Source organism: Salvelinus namaycush, chromosome 28, assembly GCF_016432855.1.
Source record: "Salvelinus namaycush isolate Seneca chromosome 28, SaNama_1.0, whole genome shotgun sequence".
Classification (NCBI taxonomy): domain Eukaryota; kingdom Metazoa; phylum Chordata; class Actinopteri; order Salmoniformes; family Salmonidae; genus Salvelinus; species Salvelinus namaycush.
The window spans coordinates 20,399,940-20,423,876 of NC_052334.1; the positions used below are offsets into that span (position 1 = coordinate 20,399,940).

Sequence of the window (23,937 nt, forward strand, 5' to 3'; positions counted from 1 at the left end):
TGTAGCCTTGCCCATTTGTGATTAGTAACCTTGGCAATTGACTTTTAGGCTTTCTGCCATCACTGGATCTGGTATACATTTTTTAAGTCTAGTTTTATGTTGTGGATTTTGGTCTGTGGAGAACTGACAATCAAGGTCCCATACCGGCTGGTCAAATAAGCACCTATTACAATGACTGGCTGCGCTTCAAAATGGGGTCACAGCACCCTCTAGAGGGAAGAGATGAAACTTCATGGTGACTTCAAATGAGTAAATCACTGACCCTCACAGTAAAGCAATTGGATAATACTTAAAACTCAAGAGTAAAACTCAGTTTATTAATGCGTTGCGAATAAAATAACCAAATTCATAAAATATTGTATGAATGTTGAAGAGCGGTTATGAAAAGTAAGTAATAAGAATTAAACATGCCTGACATAAATGGCAATTCATTATACTTTTATGAAATGGAAAGTATTTGAAAGCTCTGATTTGGTGCCATGACAATGTTATAGGTTGCCATTGTTGTAGGCTGTCATGATATGTTGCAACCGGTGATATACTGTAGGTACTGTAGGTGTAGCTACTATAATATTTCTTATGGCTTTATACATTATTCAGTTCTATGTGAAGTCCCTAGGGGCTACAGGATGGTTGTTTCTGGATGGGGCCAAAGAGCTATGGTAATTACAAGTGGCATTGAAAGAGATTATTTCCTGTTGGTTCCTGGGGTTGAAATGGCATATATTATATCATACTATATATAATATTATAAAAAATTATACGAAGTCACAGAATAACTTTAAAGAATCATTAGTGTTGTTTCCATTGCAGGCCGAAGATCAAAACCAACCACTAATAAATGTATACTTTGCAAAAAAACATCACTGTAAGTCAAATGTAAAACCATTTCTAACAAGGAATGTACAAATAACAAGTTGCAAAAAGTACTCCACAATATATAAAAACAGATTATATTGAATTGCAAATGAAAAGTTTTAATCATGTTAACACAGACTAATTGATTCATGACATGATCAGAAAGTCTTGATTACATCCACTTGAAGTTTAGGGCCACAGAACAAGTCTAAAAATAGCTAAAAAGCTAATTGGTATAATAAATTAAAACGGCGTAACATAATTAAGGATAACAGCAATTACAATGCTGTATAAGGGCACAGAGAAATGTTGACTTTTTAAATGTCAAATTAATTCCCTGCCATTAAATAAATCAACAAAATAATTTTCTTTATAACTCTGAAAATCTTACATTTCTATGAAAGGTATTCATTTGCGTTTTGAGGTTTGCATGTTCACCTGTGTGGCTATGGCAGGTGTCTTTGTGTGTGTGGGGGGGTTTCCAGAGAAAGTAGTGTGTCCGTGTTGTGAAAGTGTTTCCGGATTTTAGGTCCAGGACGGTTCTGTTGAAGTTTTTGTATATAGTCATGAGTTTTTCCAAGATTGTGTCACGCAGTCATTGCAGCTCCGTAAACAAATGCACCCACAATGAAATGTAGACCCCCAAAAATGTAATAGACAAGGCACCTGGTGCTTTTTCAGACCACAAACTTGTTTTTGGTGGTGGAGCCGTTCTTGGTGGCGGTGTCAGAGTGTGACTGGTAGCCAATGGTCATCTTCATGGGGATTCCCAAGCGCTCCTTATACACACTCCTGTTGTCACACAGATGGCCATATTTGAAGGGAGTTGGTAGCAACAAACTTTTTGGTATTGGATCTTAGTAATTTAACCAAGCCCAAAATAATTTACAAATACTAAGACTATACACTCTTTAGTAAGTCAGCACATTTTCCTGAGTCCTGATCAAAGTTGGAGTGATGACTAACAAACATTGACTTCACATTGATCTAACTTACCCGATGTGTGTTATGGCTTCCTTGTTGTCAAAGTCTGCCGTCCAGATGGCGATTTTGTCTCCTTTCGAGCGAATATTGACTACTGCTCCACACACTTCGTCACTATAGTCATCAAAAGTCTCCCCAACAAGGCAGAGAAGCTGGACAGGTGAAGTGTCAGGAAGAATATGGATCCACACATTAACGTTTCAGTGGCATCACAGAATTCCTTAATCCAGCCACACAGGGAGAAGGTCAAGGTTGCATTTCAATCCAAATTGTCTGCGCGCCCACACACACACACACACACACACACACACACACACACACACACACACACACACACACACACACACACACACACACACACACTCACGGTTTCTAGCCAGAAGCGGTCCAGGTCTTGTCTCCTCTGCTGCTTGCTGAGAGTGATCAGCCAGCGCCCTCCATGCTTGTTCCGCTCATCCTCCCACATGGGCTCAATGCCATCCTGTCACAACAGAGGAGACACAGCTTTACTTGCATTAACAAGGCCATGGCTGAGCAGTCCTGAACAACTTTCTTCCAGGTAGAATTATTAATTAAGTTGCAAAGATACCATGTAGTAACATGAAATAAAATGAGTTCCTTGTTTGCTTTTTGAAATGCAACAAACCTACCTTAAAGAGGGAGTAGTCGCATCCAGATATCAGATTGCTTGACAACTGAATATGATTATAGAGACTGAAATGACAAGATAATTTCGTAAGTACAATACACAATAGCAGTGTATTATTGACAACTGAATGCTATCAAGATGATGAATGAAGACAAATTTTGGTATAATCTCAAATCATCATTTTAATATTTATTCAAACCTTGTCATCACAAAACAAGAACAACTTTAGTCTTATTGATTCTTACGCCCAGAAATCTTCAACAGTGTCAAACGTGGAGATGAGGCAGAGGTTCGCCTGCCACGTTTTGGTCTTATCATTTTTGAAGAACCAAAGAGACCATCTGTTGGGGCAAAACAGAAATGGGATTTGCATAAGGTAAACACTGGCTAATTAAACGTATGCTAATCAAATGTAATCAACAGCCCATAAGCCTCAAAGCAAATTAGGACCTTATGGATGAGGGGGAAAACATTGACACGGTTCATTGCTTTGTGACATTCATTCAATGTAAAATCCTTAGGCAGTTCAAATGCGCTTGACTGCAATAAGAAAGGGCAATGCATGGTTGGTAATCACACACAGACAGCCTCAGCTTGTGGTGGTATGAACACTCATAAGCCAAAGTCACCTCTTTAGGTTTGGGTCATGATACTACCAATGTGAATTCACCATGCCTGAGACCTGGGGGGACGTAAACTCAGAGGCAACACACAAGATTGAATTGGTGCTTTGCATTGGCAGCTGTGCAACACTGTAAACTGGTGGGATCTACCTGATACTTTACATCAGATGAATACCCACCACTCTTACAGAAAACAACTCCCCGGAGGCCTTTTGCAGGAAGTTTCCTTACCACGGATCAGCAGCCTGTAATGAACAAGGGTTTTTAAAGAGCAGTAACCTGGGTCAGCTTACTTGTTCTGGAGGGGGTGTTTGATATAGCTCTCAGGGCTCACTATCTCCTGGCCAGTCTTTGCTTCTTCTCCTCCTTCAGCATGTTGGGGATTTAAATTGATCTCCTAGTGGAAAACAATTTGAAAGAAGTAAGAAGCGTTATCTTGCAGGACTGTCATGCCTTGGGTCATTGTCATGTTTTTTGTAGTTTTTTTTATACAAAGCTGGGTTGATGGTGAGTATAGGTAACAATCAATGAAACATGTGATGTTTGAAAGCTTTTCCATATGACCTCGGACGGAAGTTATTTTTGCAACATATTGTAATTTAAAAAAAAACTTTATATACACACTAATCAAATAGATGGTCCAACATTATTTAAAATCAATGAAATAAACTGTTTGTTTTTGCTAGGGTGGAAATATGGACAAGCATAAACAAACTTTTGCACCAGCCATAATGATTGGGCAAGTTGGTGAACTGTCTATCATCTAGATCTGGACAACAAAAGGGGGCTTAAAGCTTCCCCCTCTTGGGTTCTCAGCTGAAGGTATGGACCACAGCTGGCTCCATGTGAACTACAATCCCGACCCTCTGTTTTAACGTTTAGAAACGTTAATAATGCTCACTTGCGATACAAATTTGGAAACATAAAGCCCACAATTTTCACATCACACCAAAATAAAATAATTTCACAAATACAAAATACACACCTCACCGGTTTTAACACAGTTGAAGCTGACAGTATTTTTCTGGCGTCGTTCTTCCGTTACACACGTGTTCAAAGACATTTCAATTAGAGGTCGACCGATTAATCGGAATGGCCGATTACATTGCACTCCACGAGGAGACTGCGTGGCAGGCTGACTACCTGTTATGCGAGTGCAGCAAGGAGCTAAGGTAAGGTGCTAGATAGCATTAAACGTATCTTAGAAAAAACAATTCATCTTAACATAATCACTAGTTAACTACACATGGTTGATGATATTACTAGTTTATCTACCTTGTGCTGCGTTGATTATAATCGATGCGGTGCCTGTTGATTTATCATTGAATCATAGCCTACTTCGCCAAAAGGGCGATTTAACAAGCACATTTGCGAAAAAAGCACTGTCGTTGCACCAATGTGTACCTAACCATAAACATCAACTCCTTTCTTAAAATCACAAGTATATATTTTCAAACCTGCATATTTAGTTAATATTGCCCACTAAAATGAATTTATTAGGGGGCGCCATTTTCACTTTTGGATAAAATGGTGCCCAATTTAAACGGCCTCGTACTCTGTCCTAGATCATATGATATGCATATTATTATTACTATTGGATAGAAAACACTCTGAAGTTTCTAAAACTGTTTGAATTATATCTGTGAGTAAAACAGAACTCATTTGGCAGGCAAACTTCCAAACAGGAAGTGAAAATTCTGAAATGGGTCGCTGTGAAAGGCATCGCCTATTCAATTGCCTAATATTTATGGATATGTATGCACTTCATACGCCTTCCACTAGATGTCAACAGGCAGTAAAACGTGGAACGAAGTGTCTAGCCTTATGTGGGACCGAATGAGAGCCTTTGGAGTGACAGGTCAGTCATATTGCCAGTTTTTGGCCACGCACTTGGGTATGTCATATCTTTGTCTGCAAATCGTTAGATAGACACGAAGAAATGCTCCGCCTGGGACGTTATTGGATATAAATGAGAAAAACATCCTGAAGATTGATTCTCAACTGAGTTTGACCAGTTTATTCGACTTTTATTATCACATTTAGAAGTTTTCGTTCATTGCGTCAAATCTTCATGGACACGTGAGCTACACATGCTAGCCAAAGTTGCTAATTCGACAGAAGAAATGGACATTCTAAAACAAAACAACAATTTATTGTGGAACTAGGATTCCTGGCACTGCATTCTGATGAAAGTTCATCAAAGGTAAGGGAATAGTTATGATGTTATTTCATATTTTTGTTGTCTCTGTTGACTCCAACATGGCGGAGAATGGCTGAGCGCTGTCTCAGATTATTGCATGCTGTGCTTTTTACTAAAGTTATTTTTTTTTTTTTTAAATCTAACACAGCGGTTGCATTAAGAACCAGTGTATCTTTAATTATATGTACAACATGTATTTTACATCAAAGTTTATGATGAGTTTTTCTGTTAGATTACGTGGCTCTCTAAAATTTCTCCGTATATTTTGGAGCCATTTCTGAACATGGCGCCAATGTAAAACCACGATTTCTGGCTATAAATATGCACATTTTCGAACAAAACATAAATGTATTGTATAACATGATGTCATAAGACTGTCATCTGATGAAGTTGTTCAAAGGTTAGTGATTAATTTTATCTCTATTTGTGGGTTTTGTGAAAGCTATCTTTGCGGTGAAAAAATGGCGTTGTGTTTTGGGATATGGTGGTGAGCTAACATACATATATGTTGTGTTTTCGCTGTAAAACATTTTAAAAATCGGACATGTTGGCTGGATTCACAAGATGTTTATCTTTCATTTGCTGTATTGGACTTGTGATTTCATGTATTTATATTATATGATATTCCCTGTTGCGCTAGGCTAGGCTATTCTAGTCAGCGTTTCTGATGAGAATGATCGCGGATCCGGGATGGGTATTGAGTAGAATTAACTAGGAAAATTGTGTCACTTCTCTTGCGTTCTGTGCAACAGAGTCAGGGTATATGCAGCAGTTTGGGCCGCCTGGCTCGTTGCGAACTGTGTGAAGACTATTTCTTCCTAACATAGACAGCCAACTTCGCCAAACGGGGGATGATTTAACAAAAGTGCATTTGCGAAAAAAGCACAATCGTTGCACGAATGTACCTAACCATAAACATCAATGCCTTTCTTCAAATCAATACACAGAAGTATATATTTTTAAACCTGCATATTTAGTTAAAAGAAATCCAGGTTAGCAGGCAATATTAAACTAGGGAAATTGTGTCACTTCTCTAGCGTTCATTGCACGCAGAGTCAGGGTATATGCAACAGTTTGGGCCGCCTGGTTCGTTGAGAACTAATTTGCCAGAATCTTACGTAATTATGACATAACATTGAAGGTTGTGCAATGTAACAGGAATATTTAGACTTATGGATGCCACCCGTTAGATAAAATATGGAACGGTTACGTATTTCACTGAAAGAATTAACGTTTTGTTTTTCAAATTATAGTTTCCGGATTTGACCATATTAATGATCTAAGGCTCGTATTTCTGTGTGTTATTATGCTATAATTAAGTCTATGATTTGATATTTGAAAGAGCAGTCTGACTGAGCGGTGGTAGGCAGCAGCAGGCTCGTAAGCATTCATTCAAACAGCACTTTCGTGCGTTTGCCAGCAGCTCTTCGCTGTGCATCAAGCGTTGAGCTGTTTATGACTTCAAACCTATCAACTCCTGAGATTAGGCTGGTGTAACTGATGTGAAATGGCTAGCTAGTTAGCGGGGTGCGCGCTAATAGCGTTTCAATTGGTGACGTCACTCGCTCTGAGACCTTGAAGTAGTTGCCGCAGCTTTTGTGGAGCGATGGGTAACAATGCTTCGAGGGTGGCTATTATCGATGTGTTCCTGGTTTGAGCCCAGGTAGGGGCGAGGAGAGGGACGGAAGCTATACTGTTACACTGGCAATATAAGAACATCCAATAGTCAAAGGTATATGAAATACAAACGGTAGAGAGAGAAATAGTCCTATAATTCCCATAACTACAACCTACCGGGGAATATTGAAGACTCATGTTAAAAACTTCTTGACGCACGGATCCCTTTAGCGGGATCGTTTTCGTAAACAACCGCTGAATTGCAGAGCGCCAAATAAATAAAAAAATTGCTAAACATTTTTAGATTCATGAAATCACAAGTGCAATATAGCAAAACACAGCTTAGCTGGTTGTTAATCCACCTGTCGTGTCAGATTTCGAAAATATGCTTTACAGCGAAAGCAATCCAAGCATTTGTGTGAGTTTATCGATCACTAAACAAAACATTAAGAACACCTAGCAGCAATGTATATTGGTCACGAAAGCCAGAAAAGCAATAAAATTAATCGCATACCTTTGATGATCTTCGGATGTTTGCACTCACGAGACTCCCAGTTACACAATAAATGTTCCTTTTGTTCGATAAAGATTATTTTTATATAAAAAAAACTCAATTTGTTTGGCGCGATATGTTCAGTATTCCACAGCCTTAGGCAGGTCATCAAGGCTTGACGAAAATTCCAAAAAGTATCCGTAAAATTTGTAGAAACATGTCAAATGTTTTTAATAATCAATCCTCAGGTTGTTTTTAACATCAATAATCGATAATATTTCAACCGGACTGTAAACTATTCAATACTGGAGAGAAAGAAAATGTCGAGCAACCAGTGTCGAGCGCATGAACTAATGTAAGGACCTCCGCCTATCCACTGACGCGTTTTGATAAATCTCGCAAATTTTTCAGAATAAAAGCTTGAAACTATGTCTAAAGACTGTTCACACCCTGAGGAAGCCATTGGAAAAGGAATCTGGTTGATATCCCTTTAAATGGACGAAAGGCAGGCAATGGAACAGTGATTTTTCAAAATAAGAGTCACTTCCGGGTTGGATTTCCTCAGGTTTTCGCCTGCAAAATCAGCTCTGTTATACTCACAGACAATATTTTGACAGTTTTGGAAACTTTAGGGTGTTTTCTATCCTACTCTGTCAATTATATGCATATTCTAGTATCTGGACCTGAGAAATAGGCAGCTTACTTTGGGAACGTTATTTTTCCAAACATAAAAATTCTGCCCCCTAGCTTCAAGAGGTTAAAAGTAGAGGTTGACCGATTAATCGGAATGGCCGATTTCATCGGGGCTGATTTCAAGTTTTCATAACAATCGGAAATCGGTATTGTTGGGCGCCGATTTGCCGATAAAACATTTTTTTTTTTTACACCTTTATTTAACTAGGCAAGTCAGTCATCCCCCTCTTCAAAGGGGGAGACACTCTAGACCCAAACTGCTACAGACCTATATCTATCCTACCCTGCCTTTCTAAGGTCTTCGAAAGCCAAGTTAACAAACAGATCACCGACCATTTCAATTCCCACCGTACCTTCTCCGCTATGCAATCTGGTTTCCGAGCTGGCCATGGGTGCATCTCAGCCACGCACAAGGTCCTAAACAATATCATAACAGCCATCGATAAGAGACAATACTGTACAGCTGTATTCATCGACCTAGACAAGGCTTTCGACTCTGTCAATCACCACATTCTTATCGGCAGACTCAACAGCCTTGGTTTCTCAAATGACTGCCTCGCCTGGTTCACCAACTACTTCTCTGACAGAGTTCAGTCTGTCAAATCGGAGGGCCTGTTGTCCAGACCTCTGGCAGTCTCTATGGGGGTGCCACAGGGTTCAATTCTCGGGTCGACTCTCTTCTCTGTATACATCAATGATTTCACTCTCACTGCTGGTGATTCTCTGATCCACCTCTGCGCAGACCACACCATTCTGTATACCTCTGGCCCTTCTTTGGACACTGTGTTAATAACTAACCTCCAGACGAGCTCCAATGCCATACAACTCTCCTTCCGTGGCATCCAACTGCTCTTAAATGCAAGTAAAACTAAATGCATGTTCTTCAACCGATCGCTGCCCGCACCTGCCCGCCCGTCCAGCATCACTACTCTGGACGGTTCTGACTTAGAATATGTGGACAACTACAAATACCTAGGTGTCTGGTTAGACTGTAAACTCTCCTTCCAGACTCACATTAAGCATCTCCAATCCAAAATTAAATCTAGAATCGGCTTCCTATTTCGCAACAAAGCATCCTTCACTCATGCTGCCAAACATAACCTCGTAAAACTGACTATCCTACCGGTCCTTGACTTCGGCGATGTCATTTACAAAATAGCCTCCAACACTCTACTCAGCAAATTGGATGCAGTCTATCACAGTGCCATTCGTTTTGTCACCAAAGCCCCATATACTACCCACTACTGCGACCTGTATGCACTCGTTGGCTGGCCCTCGCTTCATATTCGTCGCCAAACCCACTGGCTCCAGGTCATCGATAAGTCTTTGTTAGGTAAAGCCCCACCTTATCTCAGCTCACTGGTCACCATAGCAGCACCCACCCGTAGCACGCGCTCCAGCAGGTATATTTCACTGGTCACCCCAAAAGCCAATTCCTCTTTTGGCCGCCTGACAGCAGAGTACGCTGCCCAACCTTATGTAATTAGAAAGAGGAGATTATCCTGATTAAAATGGTGTCCGACTTGAAAAAAATCTAAATATACACATTGCGAGATATTTGGCGAAATATACCAGCATGCCCTCCATAGGAAAACAATGTGGGGAGCTCAGCGTTCCAAGGGCAAAAGGTATTTCGAGGCTAGCGTTTGACAACGGAGTACGCTGCCCAGTCTTACATAATTAGAAAGAGGAGATTATCATGTTTAAAATGGTGTCCAATTTGAAAAAAATCTAAATATACACAGATATTTGGCAAAATAGACAGACATGCCTTTATTTCCCTATAGGAAACAATGGGACTAGATTTGTTTGTTTATTATCACATATTTTTATTTGTAAAAGTAATAAACACATTTTATATGATCAGATATTTAAAATGTTTAAATACATTGAATTATTGAACAATTACACATTATGTATTTATTTTCTTTTTAACTAGTAAACCTACACATTCTGAACAATTATAGTTAAGCAGTGTATTGGTAGTTAGTTAACATGCTACCTAACTGATCAACAATTATAGGTACAAGCTAATAACAAGGTATATATGCTCTCTTATTGAACAAGCAGCTTAACTCAAATAATGATGTGTGCGCCAGGCATCTCTCTCCAGGTTGTTGTGCTGCTTGGCTGGCTAGCTGCTCAACGGTTTCCTCCAGATATTGCCACTGTTCTCGCACACACTGCAGTGCACACTACCACCATCAGTTGTGTGTGTACGCCAGTTCCAGAAAGTCCACTCCTTGCATACATATTGTAAATATGATGAATCATAGATTGGCAAGGAAATCCTCTTCATCTTCACTGTCCAACTGCATTGTCACGGAGCTGGAACCAGCAGAAGAGGATGGAGTGGCCTTAAAGCTGTATGCTGCTGTGGTGCCAAACTGCTGCAGAACTTCACTTGGTAGTTTATGCTGGTAACAGGTATCACCATCCAGCTTGGGTCCATACCGCACCAGGAGTATGGAGTTGAGAGTGTGCAGTGAGAGTGTGCAGTCTTAACTTTGACTTGACCACACTCATTTGGCTGAACAGCCGTTCAACCTCCACATTTGAGTGTACAAGGAGAGGGCAGCGAGTGCAGCTTTGCACAGTCCTTCAAATGGATTTGACCCGGAAGAGTCTGTGTAGTTCTTCACTTCACGCCAAAAATCGACTGTATTTTCAGTTGAATCCCACCTAAACAGATTGATGTTTCTCCATTGGGGTGGCAGGTAGCCTAGTGGTTAGAGCGTTGGACTAGTAAGTGAAAGGTTGCAAGATCGAATCCCCGAGCTGACAAGGTAAAAATCTGTCGTTCTGCCCCTGAACAAGGCAGTTAACCCACTGTTACTAGCCCGTCATTGAAAATAAGAATCTGTTCTTAACTGACTTGCCTAGTAAAAGAAAACATATATATATAAACATTTGGGAAACAATTTTTGGGGGCTGGTACCCCAGTGACTTTAATAATTTCAGTGGTGCCTTTATTGTGCTTTGGTATTTCCTTAACATTGAACAAGGGCATGTTTTGCAAGGCGTCTAGGTTGTCTGGGAGCCTTGCTTGCAGCTCCTTGCTTAAATCTTGTGAACACCGTTGTGCACCCCAGTCATCACGGACGCATTGTCAGTGCCAATACCCTGAAGATTCTCTTTTTTAAGGTTACACTTCTCAAGAAACTCAACTACCGCCTTTGCTATTGATCTGGCATCACCCCCTCCAATTCAACCAACCCGAAAAATGTGGACACAACGGTTATTTTTTTTAGCTCTGAAATACCAAATCACCACACCCAGGTATTTCGAGACACTGACATCAGTGTACTCATCCAAAAGGAGACTGAACTTCTCATCCCCCACATCTGATGTTACCCTTTTGAGAAAACAAGGAGCCAGTACTCCTCTAATCATTTCTGTGCACTTGCTGCGGTGCATTTGAAAGTTTGTTGCTGCCACAGAATCTGAAAAGGCAGCTTTGCAAGCAATACCTAAATGGTCCCATGCTAGCAGGGAACAATGCTCCGCAATGGCCATTGCCATAGGAGCTTTTGCAGTTATCCACTTTCTTAACCAACTGTGGTAATGTAGACTGCATTGTGGGGTTGTACGGTTTTGATTTATTTATATGCTTTTCTGTAGCACAATGTTTTTTGATGTCATACATTTTTGCAAGCATATCTGATTTGCAGTACGCACAGTATGCTCGACAATCATCCCCAATTACTGGCTTCAGCTACCCTTTAAATTCAGGTACAGACTCCCACTCTTTTCTATACTTCTGGCTGTACAATTTTGATTGAGACATGATTGATATTGTAAGTTCTGTTCAAGATCAAACATTCGTGACCAACTATATTCATTGGGTTTGTCTCGTCGAACGCATACTACTGCTGCTGCAGTCAGCCAACCAGTGTTGGCAACTAACTTTCAGGGTAAGTTGCTAGAGGCAGGTTGATTTGTTGCTAAAAGTTGCTAAATGACATTGTGATGTCATTGCGTGATAACTTAAACTGTGTCATTACGTAGAATACACAATAACGTTACTCAAATTGACTGGCCATCTCAGCGAAAAATATGATTTGACATTTGTTCAGGTACAGACTCCCACTCTTTTCTGTACAATTTTGATTGAGACTTGTTGATTGATGTTGTAAGTTCTGTTCAAGATCAAACATTCGTGACCAACTATATTCATTGGGTTTGGCTCGTCGAACAGTACTGCTGCTGCAGTCAGCCAACAATGATTTGCAATTTGCTGAAATTGCTGCTGGCCTGCTGCTGCCTGTGCACGAGCTGAGCGCCTGCTGCTGACGTCACTCACAATGCACTTTTGCAGCATGGCACTTGTGTTGTGACTGAGTGTGTGACAGAGAAAATCGTTTGTCATTTAGAGGGAAAATGCGTGCATTTTAGCGTTTGAGTCACTTTTCAAAAGTTGCAAATACATTTTTAAAAGTAGCTCAATTTGTTGCTAGGTGCTGAATGAAAAGAAAGTTGCCAGGGTAGTCTGAAAATTGCTAAACTGGCATCACTGGACAGGTCTCATTGCCAAAAATAGCAAAGCACGCATTGTGACGTAGAACAATAGGCAGGGAATAAAACGTTCGGGAGGCGAAAATGCCCTAAAATAAGGCCTGTTTTTTCGTGATTACTTAAACTACCGCAAGAGCTGGGACATATGGTAATATTATTAAACTGGGCTCCACGGCGGATGCAATGAAATAGTTTTTAATCTGGAAAAAAAGCGTTGTTAAAAATGACATGTGTCAGCCTACGATGGGGCAATTGGAGATCTAATTTGACTATTGAAACAATGTTGCAAATGTCGGAGAGACAGACAGCAAGGTTTATACAAATCTCTGCTGTTAAACTAAATGTTAGTCTAAAAGCAACGTGAGATAATGTCAAGATGCTTTTTATAGTGGATATCAAGTTTATAATTTTCCTGGCTGGGCTGATGGATCAGAGTAAATAGGCATTTTAAGGCCATAGATTTAGCCGTTGGTAACTTGTGGAATAGACACCGTCTGGAATGCGTTTTTAATCAATCAGCATTCTGGATTAGACCCACCCGTTGTATATTACCTGTATAACTCAGTGTGATTTTATTAGGAAACCAGCTAGAGATAGCTATCCAACTAGCCTGAAGTGGGATAAAAAGTTCCAAGAAAGCACAAGCTGACAACTACCTAGCGAGTTATACCATGTATAGTGCGCTATTTATTTTATTAAAACATTTATGACCGAGCATATTTAGCAGCTGTCACACCGTTTACCGAACTTGGTAGCAAGCCAGATACTAGCTATTATTAAGGCTATTCACATAACCTAGCGAACATTCCCCTCTCACTTTGCCATGCTGCTTGGGTCGTGGCAGAAAAAGTTTCTACAACCGAAAATATGACCATAAACATGCATTTCATTCTAAGTTATTAGATTTCAGCTACTAATACCATATTTGGAGTAATATTGTATATTTTTGGGAAATGGATTCCGATAAACTTTATTAAATATTTTGGCCGGTAAAGGTACTCACCGGTTCCGCGGTCGCCATCTTATGATTCTTCGCGTAAACGTTGACATTCATTGGACTGACTTGGGGTGTAATCATTAGTCCAAACAGTTGCAAACAGTTTCGTTTTGCAACAAAAGCGATAGTTTCTATTGAATAAATTCAGGTAGTTCCCTCCCTGTTTCGTTCCGTTTGCTTCCGTTTGGTTCCTAGTGAATCCACCCCTGTTCAACGTGACAGGTCCTCTTTGGGCGTAGGTAAAAACGTTTATTGAAATAAGTAATTTAAATATTATTTGCCTACATTTTATTAGTGTAATTGTGAATAGTGAATCCACACGTAATAATAGTCATAAAAGGAGCGAATAAAAAAATTGAATATAAATATAATTGTATTGTGTAAACTAATCAGACATTTTATTAATTGTGCGCACAGTCAATACACAATCGTATTGTAAACGCTAACTATTTTTATGGTGAACACACAAATATACTTTATTTCAGCATATAAAATAGCAAGCCAAGGTCAGAACTACATGTTGAATTTCTCATAATTATGTGCACAGGCAGCGCTCGCGAGGTTCTCTCCAGCTGACAGATCGTCCAGTCCACTCCCCAGTCTCCACCCCTCCAGACTGCAGGCATGGCGGCTATCGAGGCTCGGGAATGCGAAACTGAAGGCTGTAGCAGCAAGGCCAAACTTCAATGTCCAACCTGCATCAAGCTCGGGATCCAAGGCTCATACTTCTGCTCTCAGGTAACATTAATTTTCTAATTCATTCAGTTAGAGAGGGGTCTGACATGATACATAGCGGCCCAGCAATACATAATTCATCACGAGGTAACGTTAACATAACGGCCCTGATTGAGTTTCCTCACACACCCCTTTAGCTAGCCTAGCACATGAAGCTAACTTACAAGCAATTTTCTACATAAAACACTAACGTTCGCTAAAAGTAACGGTTTGCAAATACATTATCTAGGAAGTTAATAACTAATGTTATAATCATGTATGAAAAATGTTTGTTGAAAAGTTTTCTTTATGGGTTTACTAGTAAGTTAGTTGTTAGCTAGCTACTAGCTAACGTTAAGTCTGTTAGTTCAACTGAGCATCAAGTTTGCGAAGTCTAGCAAATTAACGTTAACTGGCTAGATAGCCTAACTTGCTCAATGACATTGTTTGTTGCAATGAATGAAATGGTTAAATAGCCAAACAAGGAAGCGCTAACTGAGGCATGCGTTCTACACGCTGATGTAACGTTAACTAGCTATATTCATTCATTTGATTTCTCTGCCCCTGGCCTGGCTGTAAACCACCTGTGGCTTGCTTGTGTGAAATGTTGAGCAACTTTGAACGTTGTTAAATTAATGCATACCATTACCAATGGGTAACAAAGAGTATGTTAGATACAGATGGGTAGGTGGATCGGCTGCAACGTTCCACACAGGCAGTTCTGTCAGAGCCTCTATCCCACCCAGAGCCATGAGGCTAGTTGCATTCCAAGGGATATTCTAACCCCACTACTCTCTCCTTATTCTATTGGTCAGCAAAAAAAATCCATTAATTGAACAACCGAGAGATTAGTCATGGTCAAATGGCCATTGACCTAGTTTTGAAAGAAAGTTATATCTTAGCCTTGTATGTCTTCTTGCCAGTTCGACTAGCCTAAATGGCAGCGTTCCTCAATGACACTGTTGGAAACGAAAGTGGTTTATGTAATGTGTGAAATTCAGAGCTCATTGGTTTCACTCCATCTGCCTTTAATATTGAGCAGGGATGCACAACTCCCAGTTGATTAGAGGAATTGATGATGAATTGATTCCGCAATTAGGGCCAGTGAAAAACCCAACAACCAGCAGACACTGCTGCCGTTGACACCTGTACACCCCTGGTGTACTGAGTCATGTGTTTCTCTCTCCTCTTCATGTCCTCTCATTCAGGAGTGCTTCAAAGGGAGCTGGGCCACTCACAAGCAGCTGCACAAAAAAGCAAGTATGTATCCTCAACAATATTCTATCACATAGGCTTACTCCCTTCCAAATCATTTTTCAAATAGACCAAAATGTCCCTTCATGGTGTTTGTCATTGTTCCCATTCTTACCTGACCTATCATCTGAAAGCATAGAATAGGTGAAAGCCCACATAATTGCCCAAGCTTTTCCATCCTCTATTTCTTATGGTGGAATAGAGCAATGGTGTAGCCATTCAAAATGGATGAGACACTGCAATCAGTACAAGCCATTAGAGCAGGGGCGGACAACCTGAGAGGGCAGCAACACACCTGATTCAACTAAACAATGTCACCGTTAAAGGCAATTATTTATTTTGTTAGTAGATTTGGGCATTTTACTGCTTGGCTGGGGAAAAAACCTGTACCCACACTTGGCCCTCATAGGCTAAGCCTGCCCACCCCTGCCTTAGATGTTCACGTATACACACTAGACTAACTGATCTTTCACAATGGTGCCAAATCAGATTACCTAAATTACATTGTTTTTGCAGAGGAGGATAACCAGGATGAGGCAAAGAACTGCGTGGAGACCGACACCAACACAGACCCATGGCCTGGCTACCGCTACACGGGCAAACTACGCCCTCACTACCCACTCGTAAGAACACCTTTCTTGTACATTTCTAAATGGTGCTAATGTGCTGATATGAGCTTTTATGTAGGATATTCTTTTCTTAGCTACATAGTAGTTCAACTCATTTCCACATAACATGATTAATAGACGTAAACCACACAAGCTTTGTAAGTTTACTCATTAGCCCCCGGGAGCTGTAATCATGTCTGTAATCGCTCCTCTTGTTGGATGCTTCTGTGAGCTCCATATAATCAATCTCTGTTGTCATTGGTTCCCCCATGTAGACTCCGATGAGGACTGTCCCCAGTGACATCCAAAGACCTGACTATGCTGATCATCCACTAGGTAATGCTACTCTTAGACTGAAACAGCCTCCAGTTGCTTTTAATTATTATGAAATCCTTTGGTGTCTATTTGAAAATCTTCTCAAAGCCAGTTTTCTTTGTCATGAGTTGTGTTGATATTGAAACATTACACTTTATCCAAGGAAAATGTACACTGTCAATACTAGAGGTCGACCGATTATGATATTTCAACGCCGATACCGATTATTGGAGGACCAAAAATGCCGATACCAATTAATTGGCCATTCTTTATATATATATATATATACACTGCTCAAAAAAATAAAGGGAACACTTAAACAACACAATGTAACTCCAAGTCAATCACACTTCTGTGAAATCAAACTGTCCACTTAGGAAGCAACACTGATTGACAATAAATTTCACATGCTGTTGTGCAAATGGAATAGACAAAAGGTGGAAATTATAGGCAATTAGCAAGACACCCCCAATAAAGGAGTGGTTCTGCAGGTGGTGACCACAGACCACTTCTCAGTTCCTATGCTTCCTGGCTGATGTTTTGGTCACTTTTGAATGCTGGCGGTGCTTTCACTCTAGTGGTAGCATGAGACGGAGTCTACAACCCACACAAGTGGCTCAGGTAGTGCAGCTCATCCAGGATGGCACATCAATGCGAGCTGTGGCAAGAAGGTTTGCTGTGTCTGTCAGCGTAGTGTCCAGAGCATGGAGGCGCTACCAGGAGACAGGCCAGTACATCAGGAGATGTGGAGGAGGCCGTAGGAGGGCAAAAACCCAGCAGCAGGACCGCTACCTCCGCCTTTGTGCAAGGAGGACCACTGCCAGAGCCCTGCAAAATGACCTCCAGCAGGCCACAAATGTGCATGTGTCTGCTCAAACGGTCAGAAAGACTCCATGAGGGTGGTATGCGGGCCCGACGTCCACAGGTGGGGGTTGTGCTTACAGCCCAACACCGTTTGGCATTTGCCAGAGAACACCAAGATTGGCAAATTCGCCACTGGCGCCCTGTGCTCTTCACAGATGACAGCAGGTTCACACTGAGCACATGTGACAGTCTGGAGACGCCGTGGAGAACATTCTGCTGCCTGCACCATCCTCCAGCATGACCGGTTTGGCGGTGGGTCAGTCATGGTGTGGGGTGGCATTTCTTTGTGGGGCCGCACAGCCCTCCATGTGCTCGCCAGAGGTAGCCTGACTGCCATTAGGTACCGAGATGAGATCCTCAGAGCCCTTGTGAGACCATATGCTGACACATGCACATTTGTGGCCTGCTGGAGGTCATTTTGCAGGGCTCTGGTAGTGCTCCTCCTTGCACAAAGGCGGAGGTAGCGGTCCTGCTGCTGGGTTGTGCCCTCCTACGGCCTCCTCCACGTCTCCTGATGTACTGGCCTGTCTCCTGGTAGCGCCTCCATGCTCTGGACACTACGCTGACAGACACAGCAAACCTTCTTGCCACAGCTCGCATTGATGTGCCATCCTGGATGAGCTGCACTACCTGAGCCACTTGTGTGGGTTGTAGACTCCGTCTCATGCTACCACTAGAGTGAGAGCACCGCCAGCATTCAAAAGTGACCAAAACATCAGCCAGGAAGCATAGGAACTGAGAAGTGGTCTGTGGTCACCACCTGCAGAATCACTCTTTTATTGGGGGTGTCTTGCTAATTGCCTATAATTTCCACCTTTTGTCTATTCCATTTGCACAACAGCATGTGAAATTTATTGTCAATCAGTGTTGCTTCCTAAGTGGACAGTTTGATATCACAGAAGTGTGATTGACTTGGAGTTACATTGTGTTGTTTAAGTGTTCCCTTTATTTTTTTGAGCAGTGTATATTAGAAATAATAACAATACTTAATGAACACTTATTTTAACTCAATATAATACATAACATCTATTTAGTCTCAAATAAATAATGAAACATGCTCAATTTGGTTTAAATATTTCAAAAACAGTGTTGGAGAAGAAAGTTAAAGTGCAATATGTGCCATGTAAAAAAGCTAACGTTTAAGTTCCTTGCTCAGAACATATGAAAGCTGGTGGTTCAATATTCCCAGTAAAGAAATATTAGGCTGCTGTTATTATAGGAATTATGACGTGTCAACTATTTCTCTCTCTACCATTTGTATTTCATATACCTTTGACTATTGGATGTTCTAATAGGCACTTTAGTATTGCCAGCCTAATCTCAGGAGTTGATAGGCTTGAAGTCATAAACAGAGCTGTGATCAAGCATTGCTAAGAGCTGCTGGCAAACGCAGTAATGTTTGAATGAATGCTTATGAGCCTGCTGCTTCCTACCACCACTCAGTCAGACTGCTCTATCAAATATCAAATCATAGAGTTAATTATAATGAACACAGAAATATGAGCCTTTGGTCATTAATATGGTCAAATCCAGAAACTATAATTTAGAAAACAAAACGATTATTCTTTCAGTGAAATACGGAACCGTTACGTATTTTATCAAACGGGTGGCATCCATAAGTCTAAATATTGCTGTTACATTGCACAACCTTCAATGTTATGTCATAATTATGTAAAATTCTGGCAAATTAGTTCGCAACGAGCCAGGCGGCCCAAACTGCTGCATATACCCTGACTCTGCGTCCAATAAAGGGACGCAATTTCCCTAGTTAATATTGCCCGCTAACATTAATTTATTTTAACTAAATATGCAGGTTTAAAAAAATATACTTCTGTGTATTGATTTTAAGAAAGGCAAAAGATGTTTATGGTTAGGTACATTCATGCAACGATTGTGCTTTTTTCGCGAATGCGCCTTTGTTAAATCATCACCTGTTTGGCGAAGTAGGCTGTGATTCGATGATAAATTAACAGGCACCGCATTGATTATATGCAACGCAGGACAAGCTAGTTATCCTAGTAATATCAACTATGTGTAGTTAACTAGTGATTCTGTTAACCTCTACCGCTTCTCTCTCCCGGATCCGGGATCCTCATCAAAAAAGCTGACTAGCATAGCCTAGCCTAACGGGACAGGGATATCATATAATATAATTTTCATGAAATCACAAGTCCAATACAGCAAATGAAAGATAAACATCTTGTGAATCCAGCCATCATTTCCGATTTTTAAAATGTTTTACAGCGAAAACACTATGTATTTCTATTAGCTAACCACAATAGCCAAACACACAACTGCATATTTTCACCATGTTTCCACCGCATAGGTAGCTTTCACAAAACCGACAAAATAGAGAGAAAATTAGTCACTAACCAAGAAACAACTTCATCAGATGACAGTCTTATAACATGTTATACAATACAATTATGTTTTGTTCGAAAATGTGCATATTTATAGCTACAAATCCTGGTTATACATTGTGAATACGTAGCATCGATTCACCAGAATCTCCGGAGCTATTTTGGACACTCACCTAATCTGACCAAAGAACTCATCATAAACTTTACATAAAAATACTTGTTGTATGGCAAATGAAAGATACACTGGTTCTTAATGCAACCGCTGTGTTAGATTTTTAAAAATAACTTTACCATAACATACAGCTTGCGTTATTGTGAGACAGCGCTCACCAAAACAGCGGGGAATAGGAATCAACATTTTCCACAGAAATACGAAATAACATCATAAATGTTTTCTTACTTTTGCTGAGCTTCCATCAGAATGTTGTACAAGGAGTCCTTGGTCCAGAATAAATCGTTGTTTGGTTTTAGAATGTCCATTTCTTCTGTCGAATTCGCGCCACAATGCTAGCCAAGGTTGCTAACATTCCCATCCTCTCGTGACGCAAAGAATGGAAAACTCCAAAAGTCCCAATAAACGTTGAATAAACTGATAAAACTCGGTTGAAAAAAACCTACTTTATGATGTTATTATCATATGTATCAAATAAAATCAGAGCCGGAGATATTCGCCGTGTATACCGAACGCTTTTCAGAAGACAATGTCGAGCTCCCCGGCGCGCCTTCGAAGACAAAGAAAATTCCGGACCTGTCACTCCAAAAGCTCTTATTCGACCTCAGATCAAGCTAGACACCCCATTCCACCTTCCACTGCCTGTTGACATCTAGTGGAAGGCGTATGAAGTGCATGCATATCGATAAATAAAAGCCAGTTGAATAGGCAGGCCCTGAAACAGAGCCTCGTTTTCAGATTTTTCACTTCCTGTATGGAAGTTTGCTGCCAAATGAGTTATGTTTTACTCACAGATATAATTCAAACAGTTTTAGAAACTTGAGTGTTTTCTATCCAATAGTAATAATAATATGCATATTGTATGATCTAGAACAGAGTACGAGGCCGTTTAAATTGGGCACGATTTTTTCCAAAGTGAAAACAGCGCCCCCCCCTATTGACAAGAAGTTTTAAGATTGATTGTTTTTATAAGATAAGTTTAATGCTAGCTAGCAACTTACCTTGGCTTCTTGCTGCACTCGCGTAACAGGTTGTCAGCCTGCCACGCAGTTTCCTCGTGGAATGCAATATGATCGGCATCCAAAAATGCTGATTACCGATTGTTATGAAAACTTGAAATTGGCCCTAATTAATCGGCCATGCCGATTCGGTCGACCTCTAGTCAATACCCAGTACTATACTTAGAAATAGTGTTGTCGTGAAACCATCATTTTGACTTCGATACCAGGTTTTGTATCACAATACTCAATACCATCACAATACTCGAAACAAAACGATGCCATGGATGACCTACCGGGGAACCGCTGCCTTGTTCAGGGGCAGAACGACAGATTTTTACCTTGTCAGCTCAGGGATTTGATCCAGCAATCTTTCGGGTTACTGGCCCAACGCTCTAAACACTAGGCTACCTGCCGCCCCAATATCATTACATTCAATGTTTTTTTTTACGTCGATATTTTTCAGACAGCCATGGAACAATTATACATTCATACAATTAATTTTACTTAGTTTTTACCAATCTAACAAGATGGTATATCTCTTAAACTGGGTACATCAAGCTGTAGCCTATGCCTATCCACAATACAGGCGGATTCATATTCAATAGGACTGTGTGCATGCATTGACTTATTGAGCTTGTGCTGGCTGATTACATGGGGCTACAGATGACAATCTGTTTCCCTTCGATTTGCGACTTATTTTATCAACAACATTTGCGTAGAAGTAGCTTCTTTTATAAAAATGTGCGCTGTCTCGTTAACCAGTAATGACTACATTCATGAGGCAAGAGTGGGGTGGCCCATCGCAACACAGTCAATTCGCTGAGGCAATAGATCATCTTTGGGAGAGATGTGAACAAGAGACCAAATAAGTGTATAAATAGTTTTGGTGGCAATTGGCTTTCAAATCAGCTTTGCGTTGTGGTTTGCGCATTATCACAAAGTACTAGGATAGTGAATTTGTTAGCTTTAGCTGTCATCTAGCAAGGAAAGTTAGCTTATAAAGCTGGAAGCTACTGATATCTTCTTGCATTGTAAAGTGTTCAAGCTTGTATGAACATTGTTTTGCGAACAGTAATTAACAGTTTCAACATTTCTACATGCAGTGTTGCATTATTCAAGTGTGTTAACTTCAGTGCAGCATGAGTGGGGAGCTAACATGATGCAGCTGAGACTCCCAGTGCAGGCTAGCAATGAGTCATTGGAGAAGGCACAGTGCGCACTATAATAAGAGGTCGGCTGCGCTGATAAACAGACTTGATCCGTGAGACACATTTGACAGAAGTGCCCAAAGTAAAGACAAATCTAGTGCCGAACCGTTTTTCATGATCTAGTATCAAAAAAGACCGGAACAACGCTTCCCAGAAAAGTATTGATGTTTTTATGTTTAACATCTCACCTGACATACCCATTTTCTATGACTGATACTGTGTCTGCCCCAGCCCTAGATTCCACTAAAGCTGGTTATTCATGTTGTAACCATGGGAACCTCTAGGCTGAGCATCCATTCTGTCCATAAATTCAGAGTGTTTCGTTTTCGGAGCGTTTAGAGTGCACACTGGATGCTCTGGCTGAGGAGTAGGGTTGATCTGAGCGTTCTGGGATCACAACGGCGGTCAAGCACCCAAGCTAACATTAGGTAGCTTACTAGCTACTTCCAGACGTAAATGAGAGAACACATCACTTTGACCATTTTACTCTCTCTAGCAGAGCTGATTAGGCTGTTTTAATGTTATCTAGAGTGTTGGCGACTAACTGTGCTGCTGGAAACAATGTTTTTTTGCGGACATTTACTGACACCAGTCAACAATGGGTGTTGTGTGTTCGTAAATTCATAAACTGTTCTGCACTCTGGCACACTCATACAAGAGTGCTTTGAAATCGGAGTGAATTTTACGAACGCACCCTATCATCTGACTGCTGATTAGTGGTGTGGAGTCGACTCCAAAATAATAGATTCCTTGACTTCCATTTCTGGGGCTGCGGTCCAAATACTTACGACACACCCTCGCATTATGCCCTTAGGGGAATCCCCGTCGCCATCTTGGATGGTGATCCAAATGATTAGCCAAGCAAGGGAAGTATGCAACGTAAGCCCCTCAGTCCTCGTTTTTAGTCGGCTTTGCGAGTGTATAACTATGTTCCCCCCCGGGACCTGAAACTCCCCATAATTCAATTTGCAACGATTGTACACCCGCTAAGAAAAGTCTGCTAAAACTTAAAAACAACATCAATGGAGAAGTCAACATACAAGTGTAAGTTAAAACCAATGCAAATAAATTTGAAATTGTGCTACTAATGCACATGACGGCACAAACACGTCTCGTAAATATGTTTTTGTTTGGTTATCTTTTGGAAATTGTAGAAATAAAACTTCCTTCAGAAGTTCCAGCTAGGCAGGCTAACGTTAGTTAGCTAATTAATTTGCTGGCTATCATACAGTAGGCGTATATTAATAATGATATATTTAATGTAAGTAGACATGCACTCATAATTGACTGTAGCGGATATAAAGCACCCACCCCTGAAAACACAATCATCGGGATGAACGAGTGACGATTTTCCGGCCAAGGGTGGTCTATTTAAAATAAAATCCTTCCTCCCTTGCCCTGCAAGTGTGTACTCGTCAGACGTCATGATACGTCATCAAGTGTCCACTTAATTTGAGGGGATAGGGTGTGTCTTAAGTGTTTGGACCGCAGCCTGGGTGTCAAACTTCGATTCCACTAGGAATCAACTCATAAGATTCAGTATTTTTGCGACGGTGGAAAAAGTTTTCCATAGTCTACTTCAAAAACACATTCTCACATCTTTCACAGCAAAGAGTGGGCTACAGAGGGAGAGTGATTGGGGGGCACAGCCATGCATAGGTAGGCATGTCGGCAACTAGGCAGACAGAACTGTGCATTGGTAATCAGAAGATGTAGTCTCACAATGCTTTAGTTCACAATTTCTTGGCTTGCAATGCCTCACGCAAGTTTACTAAAGTAGGGGCTATCAATGAGTAGGCTGAGCTATTCTAC

The 23,937-nt window shown here is 40.8% G+C and overlaps 2 protein-coding genes across 2 annotated transcripts in view; one reads left to right on the forward strand and one right to left on the reverse strand.

The window, feature by feature from the left end:
• Positions 1 to 289: 289 nt before the first annotated feature.
• LOC120023573 (eukaryotic translation initiation factor 4E-like) lies at positions 290 to 13,763 on the reverse strand. The gene is made up of 8 exons (XM_038967610.1): positions 13,636 to 13,763; positions 3,408 to 3,511; positions 2,737 to 2,832; positions 2,493 to 2,556; positions 2,210 to 2,323; positions 1,855 to 1,994; positions 1,525 to 1,650; positions 290 to 1,400 (listed from the first exon to the last, which is right to left on the reverse strand). Exons 1-7 carry the CDS (start codon positions 13,708 to 13,710, stop codon positions 1,536 to 1,538), a joined length of 708 nt encoding a protein of 235 aa, XP_038823538.1. The 5' UTR covers positions 13,711 to 13,763; the 3' UTR covers positions 290 to 1,400; positions 1,525 to 1,535.
• A 449-nt stretch (positions 13,764 to 14,212) lies between these two features.
• The window catches only part of LOC120023510 (methionine aminopeptidase 1-like), a 28,254-nt gene continuing 18,529 nt past the window's right edge, over positions 14,213 to 23,937 (forward strand). The window contains exons 1-4 of the mRNA XM_038967536.1: positions 14,213 to 14,367; positions 15,552 to 15,603; positions 16,114 to 16,220; positions 16,481 to 16,541. Of these exons, the coding sequence (XP_038823464.1) occupies positions 14,254 to 14,367; positions 15,552 to 15,603; positions 16,114 to 16,220; positions 16,481 to 16,541 (334 nt within the window). The 5' untranslated portion in view covers positions 14,213 to 14,253. The remainder of the gene's footprint in view (positions 14,368 to 15,551; positions 15,604 to 16,113; positions 16,221 to 16,480; positions 16,542 to 23,937) is intronic.